This window comes from Chelonia mydas, chromosome 2 (assembly GCF_015237465.2).
Source record: "Chelonia mydas isolate rCheMyd1 chromosome 2, rCheMyd1.pri.v2, whole genome shotgun sequence".
NCBI lineage: Eukaryota > Metazoa > Chordata > Testudines > Cheloniidae > Chelonia > Chelonia mydas.
This window is the reverse complement of record NC_057850.1, coordinates 247213702-247239540: the sequence shown is the minus strand read 5'-3', so window position 1 is coordinate 247239540 and position 25839 is coordinate 247213702. Positions and strand designations below refer to the sequence as shown.

The window sequence follows — 25839 nt, the reverse complement described above, 5'->3', positions numbered from 1 at the left end:
GGAGAATAGCACCATCACCAGGAAAAGGCAGGTCTATGTGATCGGGGACTCTTTACTGAGAAGAATAGAGAGGCCTGTAACCAGAGCTGATCCAGAGAATAGAAGGGTATGCTGTCTTCCAGGTGCTAAGATACGGGATGTAGACCTGAGGTTGAAAAGGATCCTAAAGGGAGCAGGAAAGAATCCCCTAATTATCCTTCATGTGGGAACAAATGATACCGGTAGATTCTCGCTGGAAAGTATTAAGGGAGACTATGCTAGACTGGGGAAGACGCTTGAGGAAATCGAGGCTCAGGTGATCTTTAGTGGGATTCTGCCTGTTCCTAGAGAAGGGCAACAAAGGTGTGACAAGATTGTGACTATCAACAGATGGCTTAGGCAGTGGTGCTATAAGGAGGGCTTTGGGATGTATGGCCACTGGGAGGCATTCATGGACAGAGGACAGTTTTCTCTCGAGATGGACTTCATCTGAGTAGAGAAGGAAATAGACTTCTAGGATGGAGGCTGGCACAACGGATTAAGAGAGCTTTAAACTAGGAATCTGGGGGAGATGGTTGGAAGATGTCCAGGTAATCTCCACGCCGGATATTAGCATTGAGAGGGAAGAAAACGAAGTAAGAAAGGATACAGCCATGGGTAGGAGAATGTATATAAGGAGGAAGGGCAGTGTGGATACCAGTCTAATAGGTTATACTGGCTGTAGAACGACCATGCCTAATAGGGTACAAAATGTGAGCGAGGCCAAAGAGCAAAAATTAAGATGTTTATACACTAATGTGAGGAGCCTCGGTAACAAAATGGAGGAACTAGAGCTACTGGTGCAGGAAGTGAAACCAGATATTATAGGGATAACAGAAACATGGTGGAACAGTAGCCATGACTGGACTACAGGTATTGAAGGGTATGTGCTGTTTAGGAAAGACCGAAATAAAGGTAAAGGCGGTGGAGTAGCACTGTATATCAATGATGAGGTAGAATGTAAAGCAATAAGAACCGATGGAATGGATAAGACAGAGTCCGTCTGGACAAAAATTAAATTGGGGAAGAAAACTATTAGAGCCTCCCCTGTGATAGTGCTTGGGGTGTGCTATAGACCTCCGGGATCTAATTTGGATATGGATAGAGCCCTCTTTAATGTTTTTAATAAAGTAAATACTAATGGAAACTGTGTGATCATGGGAGACTTTAACTTCCCAGATACAAACTGGAGAACAAGTGCTAGTAATAATAACAGGGCTCAGATTTTCCTAGATATGATAGCTGATGGATTCTTCATCAAGTAGTTGCTGAACCAACTAGAGGGGATGCCATTTTAGATTTGGTTTTGGTGAGTAGTGAGGACCTCATAGAAGAAATGGTTGTAGGAGATAATCTTGGTTTGAGTGATCATGATTCAAACTGAATGGAAGGATTAACAAAAATAAATCTTCAACTAGGGTTTTTGATTTCAAAAGGGCTGACTTTCAAAAATTAAGGAAATTAGTTAGAGAAGTGGATTGGACTGAAGAATTTATGGATCTAAAGGCAGAGGAGGCCTGGGATTACTTTAAATCAAAGCTGCAGAAGCTATCAGAAGCCTGCATCCCAAGAAAGGGAAAAAAATCATAGGCAGGAGTTGTAGACCAAGCTGGATGAGCAAGCATCTCAGAGAGGTGATTAAGAAAAAGCAGAAAGCATACAGGGAGTGGAAGATGGGAGGGATCAGCAAGGAAAGCTACCTTATTGAGGTCAGAACATGTAGGGATAAATTGAGACAGGCTAAAAGTCAAGTAGAGTTGGACCTTGCAAAGGGAATTAAAACCAATAGTAAAAGGTTCTATAGCCATATAAATAAGAAAACAAAGAAAGAAGAAGTGAGACCGCTAAACACTGAGGATGGAGTGGAGGTCAAGGATAATCTAGGCATGGCCCAATATCTAAACAAATACTTTGCCTCAGTCTTTAATAAGGTTAAAGAGGATCTTACGGATAATGGTAGCATGACAAATGGGAATGAGGATACCATATCTGAGGTAGAAGCGAAACTCGAACAGCTTAATGGGACTAAATCGGGGGGCCCAGATAATCTTCATCCAAGAATATTAAAGGAATTGGCACACAAAATCGCAAGCCCAATAGCAAGAATTTTTAATGAATCTGTAAACTCAGGGGTTGTACCTTATGATTGGAGAATTGCTGATATAGTTCCTATTTTTAAGAGAGGAAAAAAAAGTGATCCGGGTAACTACAGGCCTGTTAGTTTGACATCTGTAGTATGCAAGGTCTTGGAAAAAAATTTTGAAGGAGAAGGTAGTTAAGGACATTGAAGTCAATGGTAAATGGGACAAAATACAACATGGTTTTACAAAAGGTAGATCGTGCCAAACCAACCTGATCTCCTTCTTTGAGAAAGTAACAGATTTTTTAGACAAAGGAAACGCAGTGGATCTAATTTACCTAGATTTCAGTAAGGTGTTTGATACCGTGCCACATGGGGAATTATTGGTTAAATTGGAAAAAATGGGGATCAATATGAAAATTGAAAGGTGGATAAGGAATTGGTTAACAGGGAGACTACAGCGGGACCTACTGAAAGGTGAACTGTCAGACTGGAGGGAGGTTACCAGTGGAGTTCCTCAGGGATCAGTTTTGGGACCAATCTTATTTAATCTTTTTATTACTGACCTTGGCACAAAAAGTGGGAGTGTGCTAATAAAGTTTGCGGATGATACAAAGCTGGGAGGTATTGCCAATTTAGAGAAGGACCGGGATATCATACAGGAGGATCTGGATGACCTTGTAAACTGGAGTAATAGGATGAAATTTAATAGTGAGAAGTGTAAGGTTATGCATTTAGGGATTAATAACAAGAATTTTAGTTATAAGCTGGGGATGCATCAATTAGAAGTAACGGAGGAGGAGAAGGACCTTGGAGTATTGGTTGATCATAGGATGACTATGAGCCGCCAATGTGATATGGCCATGAAAAAAGCTAATGCGGTCTTGGGATGCATCAGGCAAGGTATTTCCAGTAGGGATAAGGAGGTTTTAGTACCGTTATACAGGGCACTGGTGAGACCTCACCTGGAATACTGTGTGCAGTTCTGGTCTCCCGTGTTTAAGAAGGATGAATTCAAACTGGAACAGGTACAGAGAAGGGCTATTAGGATGATTCGAGGAATGGAAAACTTGTCTTATGAAAGGAGACTCAAGGATCTTGGCTTGTTTAGCCTAACTAAAAGAAGGTTGAGGGGAGATATGATTGCTCTCTATAAATATATCAGAGAGATAAATACCGGAGAGGGAGAGGAATTATTTAAGCTCAGTACCAATGTGGACACAATAACAAATGGATATAAACTGGTCATTGGGAAGTTCAGAGTTGAAATGAGACGAAGGTTTCTAACCATCAGAGGAGTGAAGTTTTGGACTAGCCTTCCAAGGGAAGCAGTGGGGGCAAAAGATCTATCTGGCTTTAAGATTAAACTCGATAAGTTTATGGAGGAGATGGTATGATGGGATAACATGATTTTGGTAATTAATTGATCTTTAAATATTCATGGTAAATAGGCCTAATGGCCTGTGATGGGATGTTAGATGGGGTGGGATCTGAGTTATTACAGAAAATTCTTTCCTGGGTATCTGGCTGGTGAATCTTGCTCACATGCTCAGGGTTTAGCTTATGGCCATATTTGGGGTCGGGAAGGAATTTTCCTCCAGGGCAGATTGGAGGAGGCCCTGGAGGTTTTTCGGCTTCCTCTGTAGCATGGGGCACGGGTCACTTGCTGGAGGATTCTCTGCTCCTTGAAGTCTTTAAACCACGATTTGAGGACTTCAATAGCTCAGACATAGGTGAGAGGTTTACCGCAGGAGTGGGTGGGTGAGATTCTGTGGCCTGCGTTGTGCAGGAGGTCGGACTAGATGATCATAATGGTCCCTTCTGACCTTAGTATCTATGAATCTTCAAATTCCAGTATGAAGCATGTTTATTTGATTTAGTACAAAGATTTCTTTTAGTCATGGCAAATATGGATCAGATATTACAGCTCACAGCAATGGTGTAGACAGTGATATTATTTGTATGGCTTTAATATTTGATATTATTTACAGCTTTTGTACATCAATACAATGGACAGTACAAAAGTTAAATACAATAGTTATGCATTTATGGGAATACTGGTAGCATACCAAAACCCAATAAAGGGTGGCTGGAATGAAACAAACCTGAAAAAGATCAGCTCCGGGACTACCTAGAAACAAACGGAAGAAATATGATGTCCTCCAAGACAGCGGTACAAAGGAAGGACAAGGAAGTGGTTTAGCCCTGAGGGATTTGGGCTTGAGCCTGTGACCGGCTGAGAACTCTCAGCTCGTATTAAAACCAGTGGGAGTTGAGGAGGCTTGGCGCCTGGCAGGATTTGAGCCCTTATTAAATTGATACTGTGTTACCGGATAGAGCTTCCCACCAAATGATGTAGTTGGGGTAGATGGACTCTATAGCTTGATATAGTGCAGAGTGAATAGCAGGAGTGGAGGGACAATTGAGTGTGCATCAGTTCTGATGGAACTGTTCACTTCTCCTGCTTTGTGCTTTCCTTAGGCATTGAAGCTTTGCTTACGCAAGACGGTACAATTTAAAATGAAATGCTTGCCATAGGGAAATTTAAAATTTACTATTGAATGTGTAAGGTCATTCCGACAGAAACAGTTCCACCAGTCACGTAACTAATCCAAATGGCCCATGCGGCAAATAGTGAACAGCTGCCACTGGCAAGTGAGCTGCAGAGTAAGAATTACGCGTTGAAGTCTGAGAGTAATTTCAAACATATGTTTGCTACTGTGATCTGCTTACAAGCAAGAGGCAAAACTCAGGTTACTCATTCACCCAACTCTGATCCAAGGGATCATCTCCACCATTTATCGTTCTTTCCCAGCACCATGTGCTGCTGCAGGGCAGCCGGTTCAGTTCATGTAAACATACACAATATTGTTTTCTTTTAAATTTTCTGTAGGGGTGTAGGTGCACTTTACCCAGCAGAGAAAAAAATAAGCCTTTACCTGTCCTCCAGCCCAAACTCCAGTGTATTCATCTGAACTCCTAACACACATCACTGAGCTCGCAGACAGCCCATGAATAGAGTGAGCCTCCTGGCTGTGGAGGAGGGAGCCTGGTAAGAGCCACCATCTTATAAATGTGTCCCCTCAGGACCAATGGTTAATAGCGAGCTGCATAGCAAGATGGAGTAGTGCCTGACCGTGGTAGAGTACGGGGCCAGTCCTGCTTGCAGGTAGGTTCCTAAACCAGCACTTCTAGATGCGTTCACACATCAAGCTATAATTTCAAGCTGGTGGAGACTGCCCCAGGCTAGCTCTGGACAAGCAAGCACAGGTCATTCACCTGGAGCTGGACATTACACCTCTAGCTTGAAGTGTAGACATACACCTAGTATGAGTTAAACACACAAACTCCAGTCCCAGCCAACAAAGTGGCGGGGGCACTTGCTGGACATAGAAAACAACTGGTAAACAAACACCTGCATAGAAAAGCAGGACTGTGCATGTTTAGTCAAGCAAAAGGAAGGCTGAGAGGGGCAATGATTGCGCTCTATAAAAAGATTGCGAGGGGACAGGAGGGGTGCTAATAGCATGGCAGGTGACAAGCAGAGGTGAACCTGGTACCGGTAAGAACCGGTGCACCGTACTGGGGCAGCCCGGCTTCCCCAGGGGGCAATTTAAAGGGCCTGGGGCTCCCAGCAGTGGCTGGAACCCCAGGCCCTTTAAATTGCCTCCAGAGCCCCGCTGCTGGAGCCCTGGGGTAGCGGCTGCAGGGCTCCGGCGGCTATTTAAAGGACGGGGGCGGTAGAAGCAGGGGAGCCGCGGGGCCCTTTAAATAGCCCCAGGAGCCCTGGGGTAGTGGGGGCTCCAGGGGCTATTTAATGGGCCGGGGCTCCAGCTGCCTCTGCCGCCCCGTCCTTTAAATAGCCGCTGGAGCCCCGCCGCTTCCCCAGGGCTCCGGCGGCTATTTAAAGGGCCAGGGCGGTAGAAGAGGGGAGCCCCGGGCCCTTTAAATAGACCCCGGAGCCCCGGGCTGCTGCTGCTACCCCGGTGGGGGGGGGGGCACCTACCTTACAGGGTGGGCTCTGACCCCCTCAACCCCGCCCCTTCCACCCTAGGCCCCGCCCCTTCCGGGGGCCAGAGCTGGCCCCAGAGTATCGGTAAGTCACTCGACTTACTTTCACCCCTGGTGACAAGCTACTTAAGCTAAAGGACAATGTTGGCTCAAGGGCAAATGGGGGGTCAACTGGCCATGAACAAATTCAGGCTGGAGATTAGAAGAAGGTTTCTAAGCAGTAGAAGGTTGAGTTAGTATCTTAGTTTGTTTCAAGAACAAGCTGGACAAAGTTATGGGTGTAACTGTATGAAGGGGTTACTTGTGATGGTGGGGGGCAGGGCTCACGTCCATTTTATGCTCATAAAAGCTCATGTTTCAGGGTTTCAGGCAGCCCGCTGGAAGGGGATCAGGAAGGATTTTCCCCCCACCCTCAAAGTAGTCTGGCAAGTTGGGGTTTTTTTTAAATCTTCCTCCAATGCATCTGCGATAACCCTCCCCGCACCCCGCTTCCTGCTTCTGTCGCTCCTCAGCCTTGGGGGTGGGGGTTCATTGTATAGGGAGCTGCTCCCCTGTTTCATCTGGACTCCCCCACACCCCATGCCCAAACACACACCGCAGCTGAGCCTCACTCCCCCACCAAGCGCCCACACACACCTGAACTCCCACCCGTCCTGCACCTGGACCATGTCAACAAGCTCCCCCTGCACCCAGACCCTCCCACCCGCACTGAACCCCAACTTGCTGCACCCAGACCAAGCCTCCCTCCCTCAGCACCTTCACCTGGACACACACACAGCCACCCCACAGAGTCCCATTCCCTCTGTACCCAGAACCCCCCAAGAAGCCCCTGTGCATCCAGATTTTCCACTTCTGAACGGCCCACCTCCAGCTTGCCCTACCCAGAACCCTCACCCCACACTTGGATCCCCCACACTGAGCCCCTCCACACTTGGATCCTGCAAGGCAGAGCTGCTTGCCTCACACCTGGATCAGTGGCCAGGGCTGGGCATGCAAGTGAGATGCTGTTCTTCTCACTTACTGTCTTGGCACCTGGCATGGAGGGGCAGGGTCCTGGGCCGTGGCCCTTGTGCTGGGTGAGGCTCAGGTGCAGCCCCACTGCCAAATCTGGAGGGGGGCACAGGGTGATCTCCTACCTTTGTGCAGCCAGGGCCCTGTGTTCCCCCCACACCCCCTCCCCCAAGCCATGCTGCAGTCTCCACCTTTATTTATTGACAAAATATGCAGCATTTTAAAATGTTGTAGACAGAATTTTTAGGTGTAGAATTTTTTGGCACAGAATTCCCTCGGGAGTATTAAGTGCTTGGCTGGGTCTTGTTCAGGGTCTAACTGCTCACCATATGTGGGGTGGAACGGGACTTTTCCTCCAGGTCAGGTTGGCAGTGACCATGGGGGTGTTTGCTTTCCACTGCAGTACATGGGTAACCAGAATTATCTGGGTCTATCTCAATCATTTCTCTGCCACTGCAGCACCTTGGGCCCTGGTGCACCTCAGTCCCTCTTCTCTCTGTCTGCAGCACCTAACAGTCTCCTGTGGGTTGCAATACTTCACGCTAATGTGGGGTGTTGGGTATAGAGGGCTGGTCCTGGATGGCACTGGGGGCCTGTGCTATACACAGGGTCAGACTAAGTGATCTGGTGGTCCCTTGTGGCCTTGAAATCTGAGTATAGCTGTACTGGTCCTGTCACTGGGCAAGGCTAGACTTTCACCACTGCATTTAAGAGAGAGAGAAAAAAAGATAGGCCTGTGGCAGCTTGTTTAACTACTTCTAGGACAACCCTCACCGTATGAGACCTGCTACTTTCCCCCACAGTGTGAGTCAGCAGGCTTTGACCCAAGACCTTCTGATCCCCAGTCGCCAGCTCTACTGCTTGCACTACAGGAATAACTGATCGCAATGTCGGCTGTCATCCTTGTGGCCCAGGCACTATGTGTGGGGTTCAGCGTGGCACAGACTTTGCCCCAGTTTACGCACCTATTTGCTAGCCAGTATCAGCATTGTAGGCGTAAGGCTGCCTTGGTTCGCTACTGTGCATTGGGAGGACAGCGTGCTTATGGTGAGGCTGAGCCAAGCCCTTACAGGCAGTGTGACTGAGGAGTGGCACTGCGCTACCGAAGAGCTAGGTTCTGGTCCCAACTTTGCCATCTGTGACTTTATTTGTAAAATGGAGGGTGTCACATTCTCCTGCTTAGGGGGGTGAAAGGAGGGATGAGCTACCTCGCTTACTGATGTAAGCAGTGACAGGATGAGCTCCACCCTGACATCTGGTGGTGAGGTGTGGCAAGTTGTGGAAAAGAACTTCAGGGGCCGATCTCATTTGCATAGGCACACCCACCCCACCTAGAATGAGGCCATAGCTGCCCAAATGGTCACTTTGGCTGCTGTGGGATCCCCAGTGTCTCTGTTATTGGGGCAGGAAGAATAAATTGTTATTACCCTGATTATGGGAACTGTGCTGGGAACTGTACTTGGCCTTTTGTTATGATGGAGGGACTCACCATCAACTAAGTAGCACTCACTAGGCAAGGGTCATGGGTTCCAAAACTCTGTGAATTGAGAGAGGTTGGGGATAAGTATTAATACTTGGTGGTATGGGCCCCTGGGTGAGGGTCTTACATGCTAATTGCACTTCCTCCTCTCTCCATTGTGGAATATCAGAGCTAATTTTGATTCTATTAGGAGTCTAGTTACAGGCTGCTGAGCTCACTTTGGGCTAATGGTGCACCAGCACTGAGGCTCCCCTACTACAAGCTGAATTCACCAAAGAGCTGACCTGACTAAGAGCTGAAATCACTGAGTGTTGTGTTAAGTAGTGGGGGAGCCTGAAGATATATTGTGGAGCAGTTTGTGGGACGGCTGGAGTGCCTTGTGGACAGGCTGGTGGAGCAGTTCATCGGACGGCGGGAGCTGCTTGTGGGACGTGGAGCGGAGGAGTACGTGGACCGGCTGGTGGAGCAGCGGAGCGGAGCCGAACAAAGCAGTTCGTGGGGCGGCCGGCGGAGCGAAGGCCTATGGAGCTGTGGGGTGCTCAGCTTCAGATCATGTAAGGTGCCCCTTACCTCTCTTTCCCCCCCCATCGCCACACAGGTTGGGGAGGTAAAGCTCTGCAGATAAACTTTCGAACTCTGGGGCTGCCCTGACCAGGGACAGAGACTTTTGGGTCATTGGACTTTTGGGACTTTGGGTGATTTGGGGTTGCTGGACTCAAGAACCAAAGGGAAAGGACATGCCCCAATTTGCTTGGGGTGGTTTTTTTTTGCTCATGGGTTGTGTTACGAATCCTGTTGGTGGTGTTTCCCCAACATAATGCCACATTGTTTCTCTCTGTTATTAAAAGGCTTTTTGCTACACTCAGACTATGTGCTGTCGAGAGGGGAAGTATTGCCTCTTGGAGGCGCCCAGCGAGGGTGGTATATATTTGTCCCACGTCACTGGGTGGGGGCTCGAGCCGGTTTGCATTGTGTTATTGGAATGAATCCCCTAGATATTGAACCCGGCCCTTGTTGCTGCCAACTCTGACGGGCAGAAGGGTTACACTAATAAGGGTTGTGAACTGCAACAGCTAGTGCAAGCCAAGATGTGAAACCAGGGGGTGTCCTGGCTCCCAGCATAACATACCTTGTGCCAAGGCTGCCGTGTATTTTGTGGCTTTGTCAGTCAAACTCAGTGGATTAAAGCGTTGAGATGTTGGCAGTCATACAGCTGTAGCAGGCAGGACATAAGAATTTAGGGACCGTCCTGCTTCACTAGTAACAGACTTGACTCCAGCCCAGGGGTGACCAACCTGAGCCTGAGAAGGAGCCAGAATTTACCAATGTACATTGCCGAAGAGCCACAGTAATACGTCAGCAGCCCCTCAACAGCTTCTCCCAACACCTCCTGCCCACCGGCAGCCCCGCCGATCAGCACTCTCCCCCCCCACATCATCTGTTTCGTGGTGTGCAGGAGGTTCGGGGGGGTAGGGGGAGGAGTGAGGGCATGGAGTGGGGGGCAGGGCGTGTGGCAGAGCCAGGGGTTGAGCAGTGAGCACCCCCCGGCACATTGGAAAGTTGGTGCCTGTAGCTCCAGCCCCGGAGTCGGGGCCGATCCAAGGAGCCGCAGGTGGCTCCGGAGCCACACGTTGGCCATTCCTGCTCCAGCCCATCTAAGCGGGAAAAGCGAGGACACGTTTGTAAAGTTCACATGATTTTTTCCCTATGCTTCTCCCCCCGGTCTGACTGCCATTTGTCTGCAGCCAATCCTATGTATGCAGCAAAAAAATACAAATAAAGGATTCAGTTTCATCTATAGATGCCATGTGTTTATTACCCACTCGCAGAGTATTACAGCATTTATCCGCCACAATACAGAATAAATAAAGCCACAAAAATAAAAACACATGGTTACGTATCTGTTTCATTGATTCTACAAAGTGTGCTGTATCGACAACATAAATATAAGGACACTTGAATGTTTATGGCTCAGTGATTATCAAGGAGCAGTGAACCTGGACGAGACGAGTGCGCCACCCCTAAATTTAGGTCAGCCGTTCTCAACCTGCGGCCCAATTAGCGCACAGCTGTGTACTAAAAAAAATTCAAAATTTGCTGCTTTGGTCTGGCGGGGGCAGGGCTGGCTGAGGGGGAGACAGAGTCTTGCAGCCTGCTGGAGCACTCCTGCCAACAGGGGGCTGGTGAGTGGGTCTGTGGATAGGTTTGGTGTAGGGGGGGGCCACTGGGCAGTGAGGATGTGGGGGGTCGCTGGGAGCTAGGGGTTTACCAGGGTGCTGCAGAAGCCCAGGTTTCAGGTGGGGCTCTGCTCCTGGCCCCCCTTCTCAGGTCCTGGCTGCTGGCCCGCTCAGCTCCTGGCCCAGTGCCAGGGCTCCCAGCTGCCCGGCCCCACACAGCAGCACTCGGGTCCCGGCTGCTACCCAGCCCCGCATGGCGGGGTCCAGGTCCAGCTGCTGCCCGACCCGCACCCAGGGCACCATTTCTGGCCCCCGCTGTGGGCAGGGGTGCTGGGCATAGGGGACTGTGGGCAGTTCGGGGGTGGCCCTGTGGTTCTCAACTTGCAGCCCACATAATACACTGTGGGCCGCATAAACAGGTTGAGAACCACTGATTCAGATGCTTTCCCAAACCTACTGCACCCCTTTCCTTCAGGCACACCTAGGTGGTCTCTAGCAATTTCACTCTAGATCTTTACACACCACCACCTCCCTTCCAACAGGTCCCCACCGTCTTCCATGGTAACACCCTTCTCCATTCCCATGCTCTTCATTTCAAAGCCTCTATGGTCTCCAGGCACTCTCTAGCTTTTGTCTGGCTCCTATGGCACCTGTCATGGAATGGGCAGCACCGCTGCTGGGTTCATGAGATGTGAAGGGAGCCCAGGCCGAGCAGAGACGCCAGAGAGCTACTGAGTGGCTGCATTCACTCAACCCCCCTCCATTACATCCTTCAGAACCAGCATTCCTGAAGCCTGTTGACCTGCTTTCCAAGCCCCACAACAAGGAAACAAGGCCCTCTCCCCACCAGGGGTACACCCACTGCCATCCTGCTCTCCCACTCGAGCTGTATCGGGGGGAACCGGTCTGAAGTTCAGGTTGGTTGTTTGCTGGAGTTTTTTAAAGCCCATTTAAATCTCTGCTCTGTTGCTGTAAGCTCAAGCCCCAGAGAGACTTCAGCCATCTGTGTGCCTCAGCCAAGCTCTCCTACATTAAAGTCACTCGGATCAGCGAGAGACAAGGACATTATTACCCCAAAGGGAGCTGAGAAAATTCAATTCAGAGTCATCCTGCAAGGCAGCTTTTGCTTGCACATTCTGCTCCATCGCAGTGTGTTGTAACAGGCAATAAGAAGGGGAGGGAGCCTATTGGCTTATTACTTATTCCTGCCTCTCCTCCTGTCAGGGACCAGCATGATACAGCAGTGGGGTCAAATACCACTGTACAGGGAGGAACTGGGAAAAGGAGACTTAAATACAAATTATAATTACAAACAAACCTACAGGGGAAGGCATATCTCATGGACTGCTTTCCACAATGGCTCCTGACCCCATATTGCCCCTGGTCTGTAAGTCATCCACGTAAGTTTACTTTCCATTACAATATACTGTGAGATGCAGTGAGACGTCAGTAATAGTCCGAAGAGAGTAGTTTCATGATTCACAAGAATGTGAACTCTTGATTGAGCACTTTGGGCAATGTAATTTCCCACCCCTTTCCAAGGTCTGGCTTATCTGCACCCAGTGGCACAGCAGATGGCTCAGAAAGTTTGTTCCAGGCAATCACATTAGTTCAACAGCCTCAAGTTCCCCATTCTCCTGTTGCATTGTGCAGCCAACTCTGTTATTGAAAAGACGAGACAGGCTTCCCTTCTGAGAGCTCTTGCCCGGGACAGACCGCTCCGTCTTCAGGCGATGCTTGTTTCGCTTGCAGATTCCTTGTACATCCCAGATCCTTAGCGTGCCATCATGGGAAGCTGTGTACAATAATTCATTGTGAATCTGGAACAATAGGGTCATACTTAATCCCATACTGCACATTTCCGGGTCACCACAATCAAAATACAGCTTGGAGGTTTAGTCCTTTACATTTAAGGCCCAATTCCCCACTGCAAGTCATAGCACATGGCATTCCAAGCTTTCTAATGCCCAGGTAACTGGCCATGTCAGTTTCCACAGAACATATGGAGAAATCTAAACTAAAACTTGCTGATTGGGATGTTGAGTTTTTCAAAGTAAAATCCCCTCCTCACCTGAATGCAGTTGATGATGAACTTGTGTCCTCGGAAGACCCTCTGCAGGACTCCTGTCCTTGAATTGAAAGCTCGAGCGCTGGCATCACCACTTCCTGTAAACACTAACACAAAGAAGCAATGAGGCCTTTTGAGGATAGCCATGTGACCCATCAAAAAGGATCAGTTATTCGAGGAAAACATTTTTTGGGCCCCATTCTCCACTTGCTCATATCAGTTTAGCTTCATGGACACCAGTAAGGTTGCTCCCAATTTAGTCCTGTGTAAATGAGAGAAGGGTCATTCTGGAATTTATTAGCAGGAGGGTTGTAACCAAGACACAAGAAGTAATTCTTCCACTCTACTCAGCACTGATAAGGCCTCAACTGGAGTACTCCAGCCAGTTCTGGGCACCACTCTTCAGGAAAGATGTAGACAAAGTGGAGAAAGTCCAGAGGAGAGCAACAAAAATGATAAAAGATCTAGAAAACATGACCTATGAGGAAAGATTAAACAAACCCTTTTTTTTTTCCAGTCTGGAGAAGAGAAGACGGGGGGGAGGGGGGCATAACAGTCTTCAAGTATGTAAAAGGCTATTATAAAGAGAAGGATGATAAATTGTTCTCCTTAACCATTGAGGACAGGACAAGAAGTAATGGGCTTAAATCGCAATAAGGGAGATTTAGGTCACACATTAGGAAAAGCTTCCTAACTTTAAGGGTAGTTAAGCACTGGAACAAATTACCTAGGGCAGTTGTAGAGTCTCCATTAGTGGAGGTTTTTAAGAACAGGTTAGATAAACACCTGTCCGGGATGGCCTAGATCATACCTTGTCCAGCCTCTATGCATGGTCCCTTCTAGTCCTACATTTCTATGGTCTTTCCCACCATTGCTAAGCACTCTGGAGCTCCAACAGCAGAGTAGTGTAGACAATGCACCAGTCGCCACTGATGCTTTAATCGCCATGAAATATAGGCTTGCTCTGAGCAGGGTTAGATGATGTGGGGCCAGACCCTCAGCTAATGAGAGTCAGCAGAGTTCCATTGAACTTCAGTGGTACTACCTGGATTTACTGTAGCTGAGGATCTGGTCCTGAATTCCAATGTACATAATCCACTGGGAGGAAGAAGTTACTGCACATAACATGAAATGATGGCAAAGGACCCTGTTTTATTAACATGGGTATCTTCCTCCAGGAGATGCTGCCACGCCTCAGGTTCATCCAACCAGCTCCCGGCTTTACCCCTGAAATGTTCCCCACTCAAAAACATTCGTTTTATTTGTAAAGCAACCAGTTGCTGCTTCTGTGGCTACATTTGTTGTTCCATGCTACACATTCATTACACTCAGCCTAAATTCCTTCTGGGCTTTGTTTCCCTCACACACACCTCTTATTTTTCAAAGTACTGAGCTCCTCCTCAAGTCTATGGTTCCTTCTCATGTTAAGTCTACCCGACTACGTTAATTGCACACATTTAGGTTTCCCTTCCTTCTCTCTGTATGTTTCCCTGTCTATACACATGCTTTGACAGTCTCTAGAGTTTCAAAGATTTTTCTGAAGCCTTCACTATCTTTGAACACCATACAGTTCCAGGGGCCCATTCCTTGCTGTAGTATCTTCACTAGTTTCTTCTATTGCATCAAGCAGCGGAGGCAAATACCCTTCTGATTTTGAAAGAAAAACTGCAAACCCCAGTAATTTAGTACGAGTCTAACACTTTTTCTCATAATATATGAAGCACGGCTTTACCACTGTTAGAATAAAGCCTGGGCTTTTCAACCAAAAAAGCTTACTATCAACAGGTAGGATTCCTCTGTGCAGAGATATCACACAAAAGAAAATCCTTTTTCTTCAGCAGTGAAAATGCATCTTCAAGCAACTCTACACATTTCCTTTCAGAAGAGCTGATTTTTTTCAATTAACTCTTGTAGCTTAGGATCCTTGAAAGCAATACATCCTTTGAGTGATTTAAGCCACAGGTTAGAGCTGGTATTCCATTACAGTATAGGAGTTTATAGAAATGATTGAAAGTGTCTGTCATGTCTATATTGTATATCACATACTATATGAACTATGGAAGTTATTATAAATTCAAGCATGATAAGTGATTTTGGGTGCCCAACTTGAGATACTTTCAAGGGGCCTGATTTTCAGAGGGTATATGCTCAGCACCTTTAAGGAGTTTCAGGTTGGGCACACAAAAATCACAAGACTTTTTTGAACATTTCAGACTATGAACAACTAGCTATTAATACGCACAGTAAGGACCATATCAACCAGCTTTAATGGTTGGGGAACATGCTCTTCTAATGGCACCACTTTTCTTAACTATTTCCAGCTCATTGACTTTTCTTACAGATAGAAATTTCTGAACTAAGATAGAAAATAGGTGAAATCAGTGATCCTTGTATTTCATGCCTCATCATAAACTGCCAGTGTGGAAAGTTTTGTGAAACAGAAGGGCATCCAAGGATTCACATTCTGTCTCCAGCCGTCTCACCCCTCAAAACAGATGACAAGGCATTGTTTGACTACTGAAAGAGAGGAAATGGACAAACGTGGTAGTTCAGTATTATTTATTGGTACACCAAGCAACCTGTCACTATACATCTAGTGGCACAAGCTTTGCAGATCTCAAATTAAGCAAGGGCAGGCTGGAGCAGCAACTGCATTGCTCTTAGCGAGTACATTTTAGTTCACTCTTTCTTTCAGGATTTGCCTTTTGACAGGTATCCTTTATTTCTCTGTGAACTGTCATTTTGCATTTAAAGAGATTATTTGTATAACTGAGCTTCAACAGGGCAATGTAAAATCAAGTTCGGGCCAACATTTAGTTTGTATATAAATAAATTTGTATCCAAACCTACCTACAAACCCAATAGAAACCCCTTTTATGGAGGGTGGAAGGGGGTGGAGAAGAAGGGGTTAAAATTCAGTGCAAGGAGCAGTTCTTAAACAAGATTCCCTGGCAATCTTTGCAACACAAAAACTGCAGCACAGACATCTGAGTTGACTAAATTCATTTTCATTGTCCAAGCCCGAAAATGTAAGAGAGAAACAACAAGCATAACCCGTGAAAGAGAAATTGCACTGAAAAAAAATCTAGTTTTAATAATCTGTGGTGTTATTAGTTACAGAGGCAAAGAGAAGATGACGCATGGTTGTGTGGTTAGGATGCTAGCCTGGCCTTCAAGAGACTTGGATTCAATTCCCAGCTCTGCTGTGGACTTCCTGTGTGACTTTGGGCAAATTGTTTCTTTTCTCTGTTCCCCATCTGCAAAAATAATACTTTGTCTGGCTCGTCTTTTTTCAGCTGTAAGCTCTCTGGAGCAGGCAACGCCTCTGACTATGCATGTGTACAGTGCTGAGCGCAGTGATGCTCTTATCTCTACTGGGGCCTCTAGGCGCTTCCGTAACAAATCATATTGTAAACAAATTACTGGTTGTAAGGGGGCAGTTTCTCTTTTACAAGGTTAGAATGGTGTGTTTATTCTTCCCAAACAGGTCCCTAATGTTCTTCATTGCCCACTTGATGTTCTATTTCCCAAATGGGACAAGTCAGCTGTCTCATCAATGGCTGTAATCAATGGCTCCATGTCTAGTTGGCAGCCGGTATCAAGTGGAGTGCCCCAAGGGTCGGTCCTGGGGTGGTTTTGTTCAATATCTTCATAAATGATCTGGAGGATGGTGTGGATTGCACCCTCAGCAAGTTTGCAGATGACACTAAGCTGGGAGGAGAGGTAGATACCCTGGAGGGTAGGGACAGGATACAGAGGGACCTACACAAATTGGAGGATTGGGCCAAAAGAAATCTGATGAGGTTCAACAAGGACAAGTGCAGAGTCTTGCACTTAGGACGGAAGAATCCCATGCACCGCTACAGACTAGGGACCGAATGGCTCGGCAGCAGTTCTGCAGAAAAGGACCTAGGGGTTATAGTGGACGAGAAGCTGGATATGAGTCAACAGTGTGCACTTGTTGCCAAGAAGGCCAATGGCATTTTGGGATGTAGAAGTAGGGGCATTGCCAGCAGATCAAGGGACGTGATCATTCCCCTCTATTCGACATTGGTGAGGCCTCATCTGGAGTACTGTGTCCAGTTTTGGGCCCCACACTACAAGAAGGATGTGGATAAATTGGAAAACGTCCAACGGAGGGCAACAAAAATGATTAGGGGACTGGAACACATGACTTATGAGGAGAGGCTGAGGGAACTGGGATAGTTTAGTCTGCGGAAGAGAAGAATGAGGGGGGATTTGATAGCTGCTTTCAACTACCTGAAAGGGGGTTCCAAGAGGATGGATCTAGACTGTTCTCAGTGGTAGCAGATGACAGAACAAGGAGTAACGGTCTCAAGTTGCAGTGGGGGAGATTTAGGTTGGATATTAGGAAAAACTTTTTCACTAGGAGGGTGGTGAAACACTGGAATGCGTTACCTAGGGAGGTGGTGGAATCTCCTTCCTTAGAAGTTTTTAAGGTCAGGCTTGACAAAGCCCTGGCTGGGATGATTTAATTGGGGATCGGTCCTGCTTTGAGCAGGGGGTTGGACTAGATGACCTCCTGAGGTCCCTTCCAACCCTGATATTCTATGATTCTGATTCTCTCATCAAATCCTTTTAGCTTTTATTATTATATTAAAAGCTAATAATACCCTTGTGAACACCTCTGTCACATGTTTCTCCCAGGTCTGGCTAAATATATCAATGCTGACTGCTTAGTCACAGAGTGTGGAGTGCTATGGAAAGAGAAGGGGATGAAAGAAAAGACGGCAAAGTGTGCAAAATCTGGCAACACTGGGGTGGCAGCTTGGAAAGTTTTATTTGAACTGTGTGTAATCTTTCAAGTGAGCCAATGTCAATTGATTTCCCAGTGAGCTACAGAGCGGGAATTGTTTTGAGACTTTAGTCTTTCTCATGCTCTCATTAAACAAAGAAAGACCTCCCACCCCTTCACCTCTCCTGTTCTCCTCCCCAACAGGAAGTAGGAGTTACAATAGTGGATCAGACCAGCAGTGTATATAAAAAGAAAAGGAGTACTTGTGGCACCTTAGAGACTAACAAATTTATTAGAGCATAAGCTTTCGTGAGCTTCAGCTCACTTCATCGGATGCATGCAGTGGAAAATATAGTGGGGAGATTTTATATACACAGAGAACATGAAACAATGTGTGTTACCATACAGACTGTAACAAGAGTGATCAGGAAAGGTGAGCTATTACCAGCAGGAGAGCGGGGGGCGGGGGGAACCTTTTGTAGTGATATATAGTGTATATAGTTCAGTATCATGCCTCTGGGCTTGTCTACATGAACACTTTTTAAGTGCCCCAGAACAACTATGAAATCAAGTTAGCTTACTTGATTCTGATCATGACCAACCAGCCAGTGTGGACCAAGGAAAACCATATTCAGCATCATGTCCGCTAATCATTGTTTACCCATGATCTGTATGTCTGAGTAGCTCATATTATTCTTTCCAATGTGCATTACCTTCTATTTGTCAACAGTGAATTTCACCTGCCATTGTACTGCCCTTTCACCTATAGGGATGGACCGTTAGTTCCAAATTACCCTACAACAATGCAGTTAGAGTTATTTGTAGGTATCCTAGTTGAGGCAGATGTGGAAGAGGGAGCTGAAGAGAGAGCAGTGGCCTTGTGGATTGGCTCAGGAAGGGCATTTCTTCCATGGTGCCTGTATGCAAGAAGGTATGGAGACATTTATTGGGCAAATAGCACACCACAGCTACATCACTGGCAGATCAGGCCAGAGGATGATACATAAAAAGGCTCAGGATTAGTGGTGAGCTGGAGCCAGTTTGCACCGGTTTGCGTGAACCAGCTGTTAAATTTTGAAGCCGGTTTAGAACCGGTTGTTAAAGGGGTGGGCAAATTCCGGCCCATGGGCCACATCCAGCCCGCAGGACCATCCTGTCCGGCCCGCCTGAGCTCCCGGCTGGGGAGGCTCCCCTGGCTTAGAATCCCTTTTTAATTTTTACTCACCGGGCGGCGCTCCGGGTCTTTGGCGGCACTTCGGCGGCGGGTCCTTCGCTCGCTCTGGGTCTTCGGCTGCACGTCCTTCAGTGCCGCTGAAGACCCGCAGCAAGTGAAGGACCCGCCGCCGAAGTGCCGCCAAAGACCCGGAGCGACTGAAGGAATCGGTTCTTCAGATCTTGGCAGCTCATCACTGCTCAAGTGATGACTATCTAGGATCAGCGTTATACATGATCCTCAAGCCAAGAACAAGAAGCGTAAATGAGCCATGCTAGAAGAGATAGCCAACAAAGGGATTCAGAGAGCGGCGAGGATATGGTGAGAAGTGTAGGCTGTAAACTCTCTGAGGCAGGAACTATCTTCATTGTTTGTAGTGCCTAGCACAACGAGGCCTGGATGGGGTTCGTAGGCACAAGACATTACTTATTTGCAGGAATCACTATGGGAGATTATGAGGGTATGAATAGGAGTTTTAGCTTTCAGGACAAAGTAGACAGAATGTTTTGGAAGGGGAAGGAGCCAGGTTTCCCAGATGTACATTTTAGTTTGAGAACAATAAATTGTGCATTACACAAACCCAGTATCTTGCTATACCTGCATGCTCTAGTCAGTAGCGTAGCCAGGGGGGAAGCGGGGGGAGCAGCCACTCTGCCTCTGAGCACAAGTGGTGCCTTTTTAATTTATGGGCACTTTTTAAAATTTTTACTCACCCGGCAGCACTCCGGGTCTTCGGCGGCGGGGGCCTTCGCGCGCTCCGGCTCCTCAGCGGCACTTCGGCAGCGGGGGCCTTCACGCACTCCGGCTCGGCGGGGGCCTTCACTCGCTCCAGGTCCTCAGCAGCATTTCGGCAGTGGGGGCCTTCAGTGCCGCCGGGTGAGTACAGCGGGTGGCACCCTTTTTTTATGTCCACTGCCCCTGTACGCTCCACCTAGCTACGCCACTGGCTCTCGTGCTAGCTGGTGCACATGAGGACGGAACCCAGCCACGCTTCCGACCCATCCAGATATACTGTGAGATGTGCAGAAATAAACGGATCCCGCTGCCGCCAGGGAGTAGAAGCAGCTGCATGCACCTGCACTAATGTTCTGCTTGGGAGAAGTGAAGGTGCTCTCAGCAACCGCTCACCAGCAGAGTGAGCGCCATACTTTGGTGCTGAATCTGGTAGCACTAGAGCAGGAGGAAGAGTCAGTGAAGATTTCACAAGATCTCACTCCTCACAGCTATAATGTTACCTTTATTATTCACTTTTAATCAAAGGAAAAACATCCATAAATAGCAGGGAAAATGAGACAAAATTTCTGGAACGGAAACTTACAGATTCCTGCATGGTATTTCAAAGTGCTAACGCTGTGTTTGTGAGTCTTGTATGTTTGGACTTGCTCCCCAGTGTCTGCTAACCAGCACTTCACCGTCTTGTCTGCACTCCCCGAATACAAGTATCGATTCACCAGCTGAGGGGGAAAGAGAAAAGAACATCGGGAATAGCCTCCTGGGAAAATTCAGAGAATTGCACTCAAGTGATTCATCCTCAGTCACATCTTCCAACTGAAAACAAAAGCAAACAGCTTTTAGAGGGGAGTTTCAGCAAAACAGTTCTCTCAGAGCTGAAACAGAATTGCCTGATCCTGTATTCTTTGCACAGCCACGTCCCTCATGGGACTGCTGGGCCCTAAAAATGGTTTCCAAATTTCAAACGAGGGAGAGATTAAGGGCCAGATTCTCTTTTGGTGAAAGTGGGCACATGTCTCTTGAAGTTTATGGAGCTGCATCCACTTGCAGTAGTAGAGAGTTTGGACTAGTTTGTCAGTTTATAAAAGCACTAGACTAAAAACAATTGGGAAATACGTTATGAGATCACAAATTTCAAATTAAAAAAAAAAACGTCAAAGAACAAATCCTAAGTAACAAAAAGGCAAATTTAAAAAAACCAAGTCAGAGGCTAATGGGATAACAACGGACAAGGTCAGTGTTTTGAAATACTGTGTTTTCTTTGTAACCATTTTGGATGTGTTTCCAGTAGTGTTCAATGATGCAATAACATTTTTTGAAAAGCTGTTTTCAGACAGGATCCTAGAAGTGTTTCATAAATTATCTTAGCAATGTAGCAATTAAAACAGTTTCCAATATTATTTGTATTACAGCCATACTGCCTAGAGGCTTCAGCTGAGATCAGGACTTCATTGTGCTAGTCACTGTAAATCCACGTGGTAAGAGACAATCCCTTACAGTCTAAACAGACAAGACAGGAAGGGCAGGAAAAGGGAAGAGTTACCTGCACCAGACAGATGGGAAACAGAAGCAAAGGGAGATTAAGTGGCTTGTGCAAGACCATGTAGCAAATCTGTGGCACAGCTGTGAATTAAACCCAGATTTCCTGAGTCATAGTCCAGTGCCTTAGCCACAAGGCCTTCCTTCCTCTCATCATCCTTCCCTAATATGGGAAAGATTTCACTGAGTTCTTCTAACATACAGATAAGGAAATAAACCAAGACAAAACAGGCATCATTAAAATACTAAGATTGTAAACTCTTCAGAACAAGGACTCTGGCTGGGCGCTTGTCTGTAAAGCATCAAGCATGCAGTTGGTGCTACATGAAAAAAAAGAAATTTCTCTTACCAAAAGTTGCAATTCAGGAGCCAGGGTAATCACAGTTTCACATATCAGGTTTTTAAGGGCTGGTAGGAACCACCTTGGGACTGATTTAAATACGTAAAGAAAAGGGAGAAACAGGTGGTGACTGGAAGAAAAACAGAACTTGCACAAGGAATAATGGCTTATTTTCCCTACGAGCACACAGGTTTAAAGGCTGTCATGTCCAGAAGCATGGCTTAAATTCAGCTGGAGCTGACTGGAACAGTGCACCGGTAAATATTTTCAAAACTTGGCTCTTGTCTGAGTTCCCAACAGTTTCCAACTGGGGGGCTGCAAGCTGGTTTCAGGAGGTCCATATAGCACCTCTTATGGGGCTGAAGCCCCAAGTCCCTGGGCGCCTCCCATGAGGAATGGGGGTCGGGGGCTCTGGGAAATACTCTGAGAATTTAAGCCCTGTCCAGAAGATAACCCCTCCCCTGATCAAATTCTCTCTGACGTCAAGGGGAGTCCTGCAGAGAGACTGACTGCAAGATATGCACTAACCCAGCTTGACATGGACTTCACTTTTAGGCCATGTCTCTATTCCTATAAAATCACCCATTCCTTCACCATAAAGTAAGTTATTTAAAACACCTCTCCCCCTCCCACACACACACACACACACTCCACTTGGCTATTCAGCCCCTTTGCTCACCTCTGGATTTTGCAGATAAATTTGATTTCCTTCCTGCCCAAAATCCCATTTAGTGTCCTGAGTCAGCTTTGTAGCAAAGGGGTGAATCACATCTTTACTGCTTGTACAGTATTATGAGACCCTCTAACGAAAGATACTTAAAGTGTTTATGATGGAGCTGTGCTGCACTGGACGAGAGTAATGTGACAAACTCACACAGAAGGACAAAGATGCCCTTGAAGACACATGCACAAACCCCACCGAATTCAAGAGTAACTGTGCTCATGCAACTCACTGCAGGCAGAACTTGGTACACAGGACCTCTTCCAAGGCCACGTCTCAGAAGCTCATAAAACACACAATTGCCCAAAAACTAGTAGTTTGAAATTTCACATCTCATTAAATTTCTGATGCATCAGCAGTGGCACTACTATTACATCTCAAGAAGGGAAACGAGGGAATGACCTGCTGTATAAACAGACTTTGAGCTACACAAATAGCCTGACAGAGCTAATCCGAGCCCTAACCTTAAAACCCAACCTAAGTGGGCATCGAAAACATTGTCACATTTCACTGCTAATTGGAAAAGGATGGCTGGAGTTGGGATCCTGCTGGATTGTTCTTGGCCAACTCATGGTATTTCTGTTCCAGACATCTTACAAGAGGCAGAAACTACTCAACAAGAACAAACACTAAGTTACAGCCTCTTACAGGTACATGCCACTCTGCATTAACGGTACATTAGGTTATAGTGCTTGAGTTCTCCATTTAAGCGGGTGTGAAAACATTTAAGTCAAGCCAAATAACAGCTACGTGCCTTGGTTTGCTCTCCATCTTTATTTCTCTGCTAGAAATACAATGTGGCAAATGAAGGGGGCTTAGCTGGCTAGTCAATGGAACCCACAGTGTAACGGCAGTGAAAACTTTCCCTGAACAGTCCTAGCTGTGATATGAAGGGATGAACTCTAAGAGTCTTTGTGAACTCTAGTTTAGTCTTTATTCAGTCTGTAGCCTCTGTAACAAGAAGGGTACCAGTTGTACTGATTTATAGGCTTTTCTATGCTGTTCACAACTACAGTGTACGGGCATCACACCAACTTAATGAAATTAGACCCCATAATACCCATTTGATATAGGAAAGTATTATCAGCCTCATTTTACAGACTGGAAAAGTGAAGTATCAACACGTTAAATATTTTTTTGCCAAAGGTCACTCAGGAAGTCTGTGGCTGAATCAGGAACAAATCTCTCAAGTTCCAGTCCTTAACCACAACATGATCCTTCCTCTCATTTTGATGCTGTTTTTGCAATAGGAACTGAACTGAACCCACCATCTCATTGCACCTAGGGCACCTGTCAGCCATCAGTTGGTGATAGCTTTCACAAACTCCCACTGGATTTGAAGCTGTAACCTATGTGGCACTCTGCACCCCAAAGCACCCCATATTTACCATGGTGATGTAATTATGAGATGTTTTGTACAAAGAATGCCGTGAGAGGTATCATTCTAAAAGTCTGGATCTGCTAAACATTAATATCTTGTTGGACTGTATGTGCTATCATTGCATGTGAAGTTATGAAATCTTGCTATGTGTGAGTTATTAAAATATGATGTGAAGCTGGAAATACCCCAAACTAGCCTTTCAGGTACAACAATGGAGTAGCCAGACAGTGTTAATTGCTGTCATCAACACCCATCAAGGGAAGAATCCATTAACACAGGAACTCGGTATAAGGAAGCCTCCTCCCAGGGAGCATGGAGACAATGGAGAATGTTTGGCCAATGGAGGCAAACCCCTGCCTTCCTCCCACCCTTCCCCCCTTCACATTTATAGACTTTCCAGCAAACTGGAAGAAACTATAAAATACGGGGAGTGACATCTTGATTTGTCTTCACTCCCTCACAACTCAACACCTGAAAGAACCTACGGAAGACAAAAGACTTTGAAAAGGGGAGGGGAACCCAGGCTGCCAAGCAGATGCAGCCTGCATATCAAGAATCTGTAAGACTGCTTGTACCATCAGTCAGGGTGAGATATTGCTGATTCAAATCCTATCTAGTTTGTATGAGACTTAGATTGCGATTGTTTGATTTCCTAAGTAACCTGCTTTGATCTGTTTGCTATCACTTATAATCACTTAAAATCTATCTTTCTGTAGTTAATAAACCTGTTTTATGTTTTATCTTAACCAGGGTGTTTTTGAGTGAAGTGTTTGGGAATCTTAGCTGTGTTAACAAATGCTGGGGCATATCTTCCCCACAGCAGGGGGGAGGGGGACAGAATAATTAATGAGCTTGCACCGTACAAATCCCTGTGCAGTGCAAGATGGTATAATTCTGAGTATATGCTCCAATAGGGGTGCAATGCTGGGGAGCTGGGAAATTGGCTGGTGCCTCCACTGTTGGTCCATGAGTGGCTTAGGTAAAGCACTCAGGTAACTTAGTTGTGTGTGTGGTGCCACCTGCTGTCGTGTTAGGGTGATAACAGGGCCCAGAGGGACTGGCTGTGTGTTGCCAGCAGAGCATGGGGAGAGGGCAACCCAGCTGAATAGTTAGGGGAACACAGCGGTTCCAACAGTTTCCAGGCTTCACCTGGGGATACATCACATCACAACCTAGATCTACCTATAGTACTTGTGTGACACCCATCCCTTTACTATCTGAGTGTCTCTCAACACTCCTGTGAGGTAAGGAATTAATAATATCCCTATTTTATAGATGGGGAATTAGGGAAGAAAAATTAAATGATTTGCCCAAGATCATACAGGAACTTTATGGTGAAGCAGGGAATTGAACGTGGGTCTCAAGTCTCAGGCTAGCACCCTAACCACTAGACCATTCTTCCTAGATGTGAAAGACTCCATATACCATTACTAACTCTTGATTTATCCAACCCTGTTCCTTTATTAAAGCAAAATCTATTTTCATACAAAAACAAACCGTACAGACCAAAGAGAGTGAACTTTAGGGTGATCAGATGTCCCTATTTTACAGGGACAGTCCCAATATTTGGGGCTTTTTCTTATATAGGCACCTATTACCTCCCACCCCCTGTCCCGATTTTTCACACTTGCTGTCTGGTCACACTAGTGAACTTTCTAGTTTAGTAAGGCCTCACCCGTTTGTTTTTCTGAGTAATATTTGTTTCCAGTGTATAAAATATGGAATAAAATACTTTAGGCAATCTCCTAAAAAACTCATTGGGCTACTGAAATGGAAAAATGATTGCAGCCTCAGGCTTGAAATAGTCTATATCATACAATGCATATCAAGTACACAAAATCCTATATTAGGTCTTCACTTCAAAATGTCAAATATTCTAATTTTTAATTTATATTTGTTTCATTACAAAGATACAGATGCCTTATGCTGACAAGAGTGCAAATTAATTTCCCATGATTTAGGTGGGAGAGGGGAAAAAAAGAGAAACTTTACACAACAGCTTTTTTAAATATACCGAAGTCTGTCAACTCCTGATTTATAAGTGATCAGAAGATACAATTACAAATTCTAATCTGTCACTGCCTGGAGAAGCAGTGATATCCTCAGAGCTGTACTTTCCTTGGCTGACTTTGGAGAAGCTTTGTTCGCTTTGGCCAATTTCCCAAGAGAGCTCCTGTCGGGGAAAAGCATAGCAAACCAAGGAGACTTCTAATAGATTAGAGAGCACAGGCTGGGATTGCAGCTCTGATATCAATGAGAAAAGTGGACACTGAAGTGCCTAATTCAAAGAGGTCTAAACATTTGAAAACTAA

The 25839-nt window shown here is 46.2% G+C and overlaps 1 protein-coding gene across 2 annotated transcripts in view; it reads right to left on the bottom strand.

The window, feature by feature from the left end:
- Nucleotides 1-10384: 10384 nt before the first annotated feature.
- The window catches only part of WDR86 (WD repeat domain 86), a 49837-nt gene continuing 34382 nt past the window's right edge, over nt 10385-25839 (bottom strand). Inside the window, exons 5-7 of one of the 2 annotated variants that reach the window (XM_027821891.3) lie at nt 20133-20268; nt 12849-12952; nt 10385-12572 (exon numbers count right to left, since the gene is read on the bottom strand). In XM_027821891.3, coding sequence (XP_027677692.1) covers nt 12552-12572; nt 12849-12952; nt 20133-20268 — 261 coding nt within the window. In that variant the 3' untranslated portion in view covers nt 10385-12551. Of the gene's footprint in view, nt 12598-12848; nt 12953-20132; nt 20269-25839 lie in introns of both variants that reach the window. The other variant, XM_027821890.3, reaches the window with a different exon arrangement.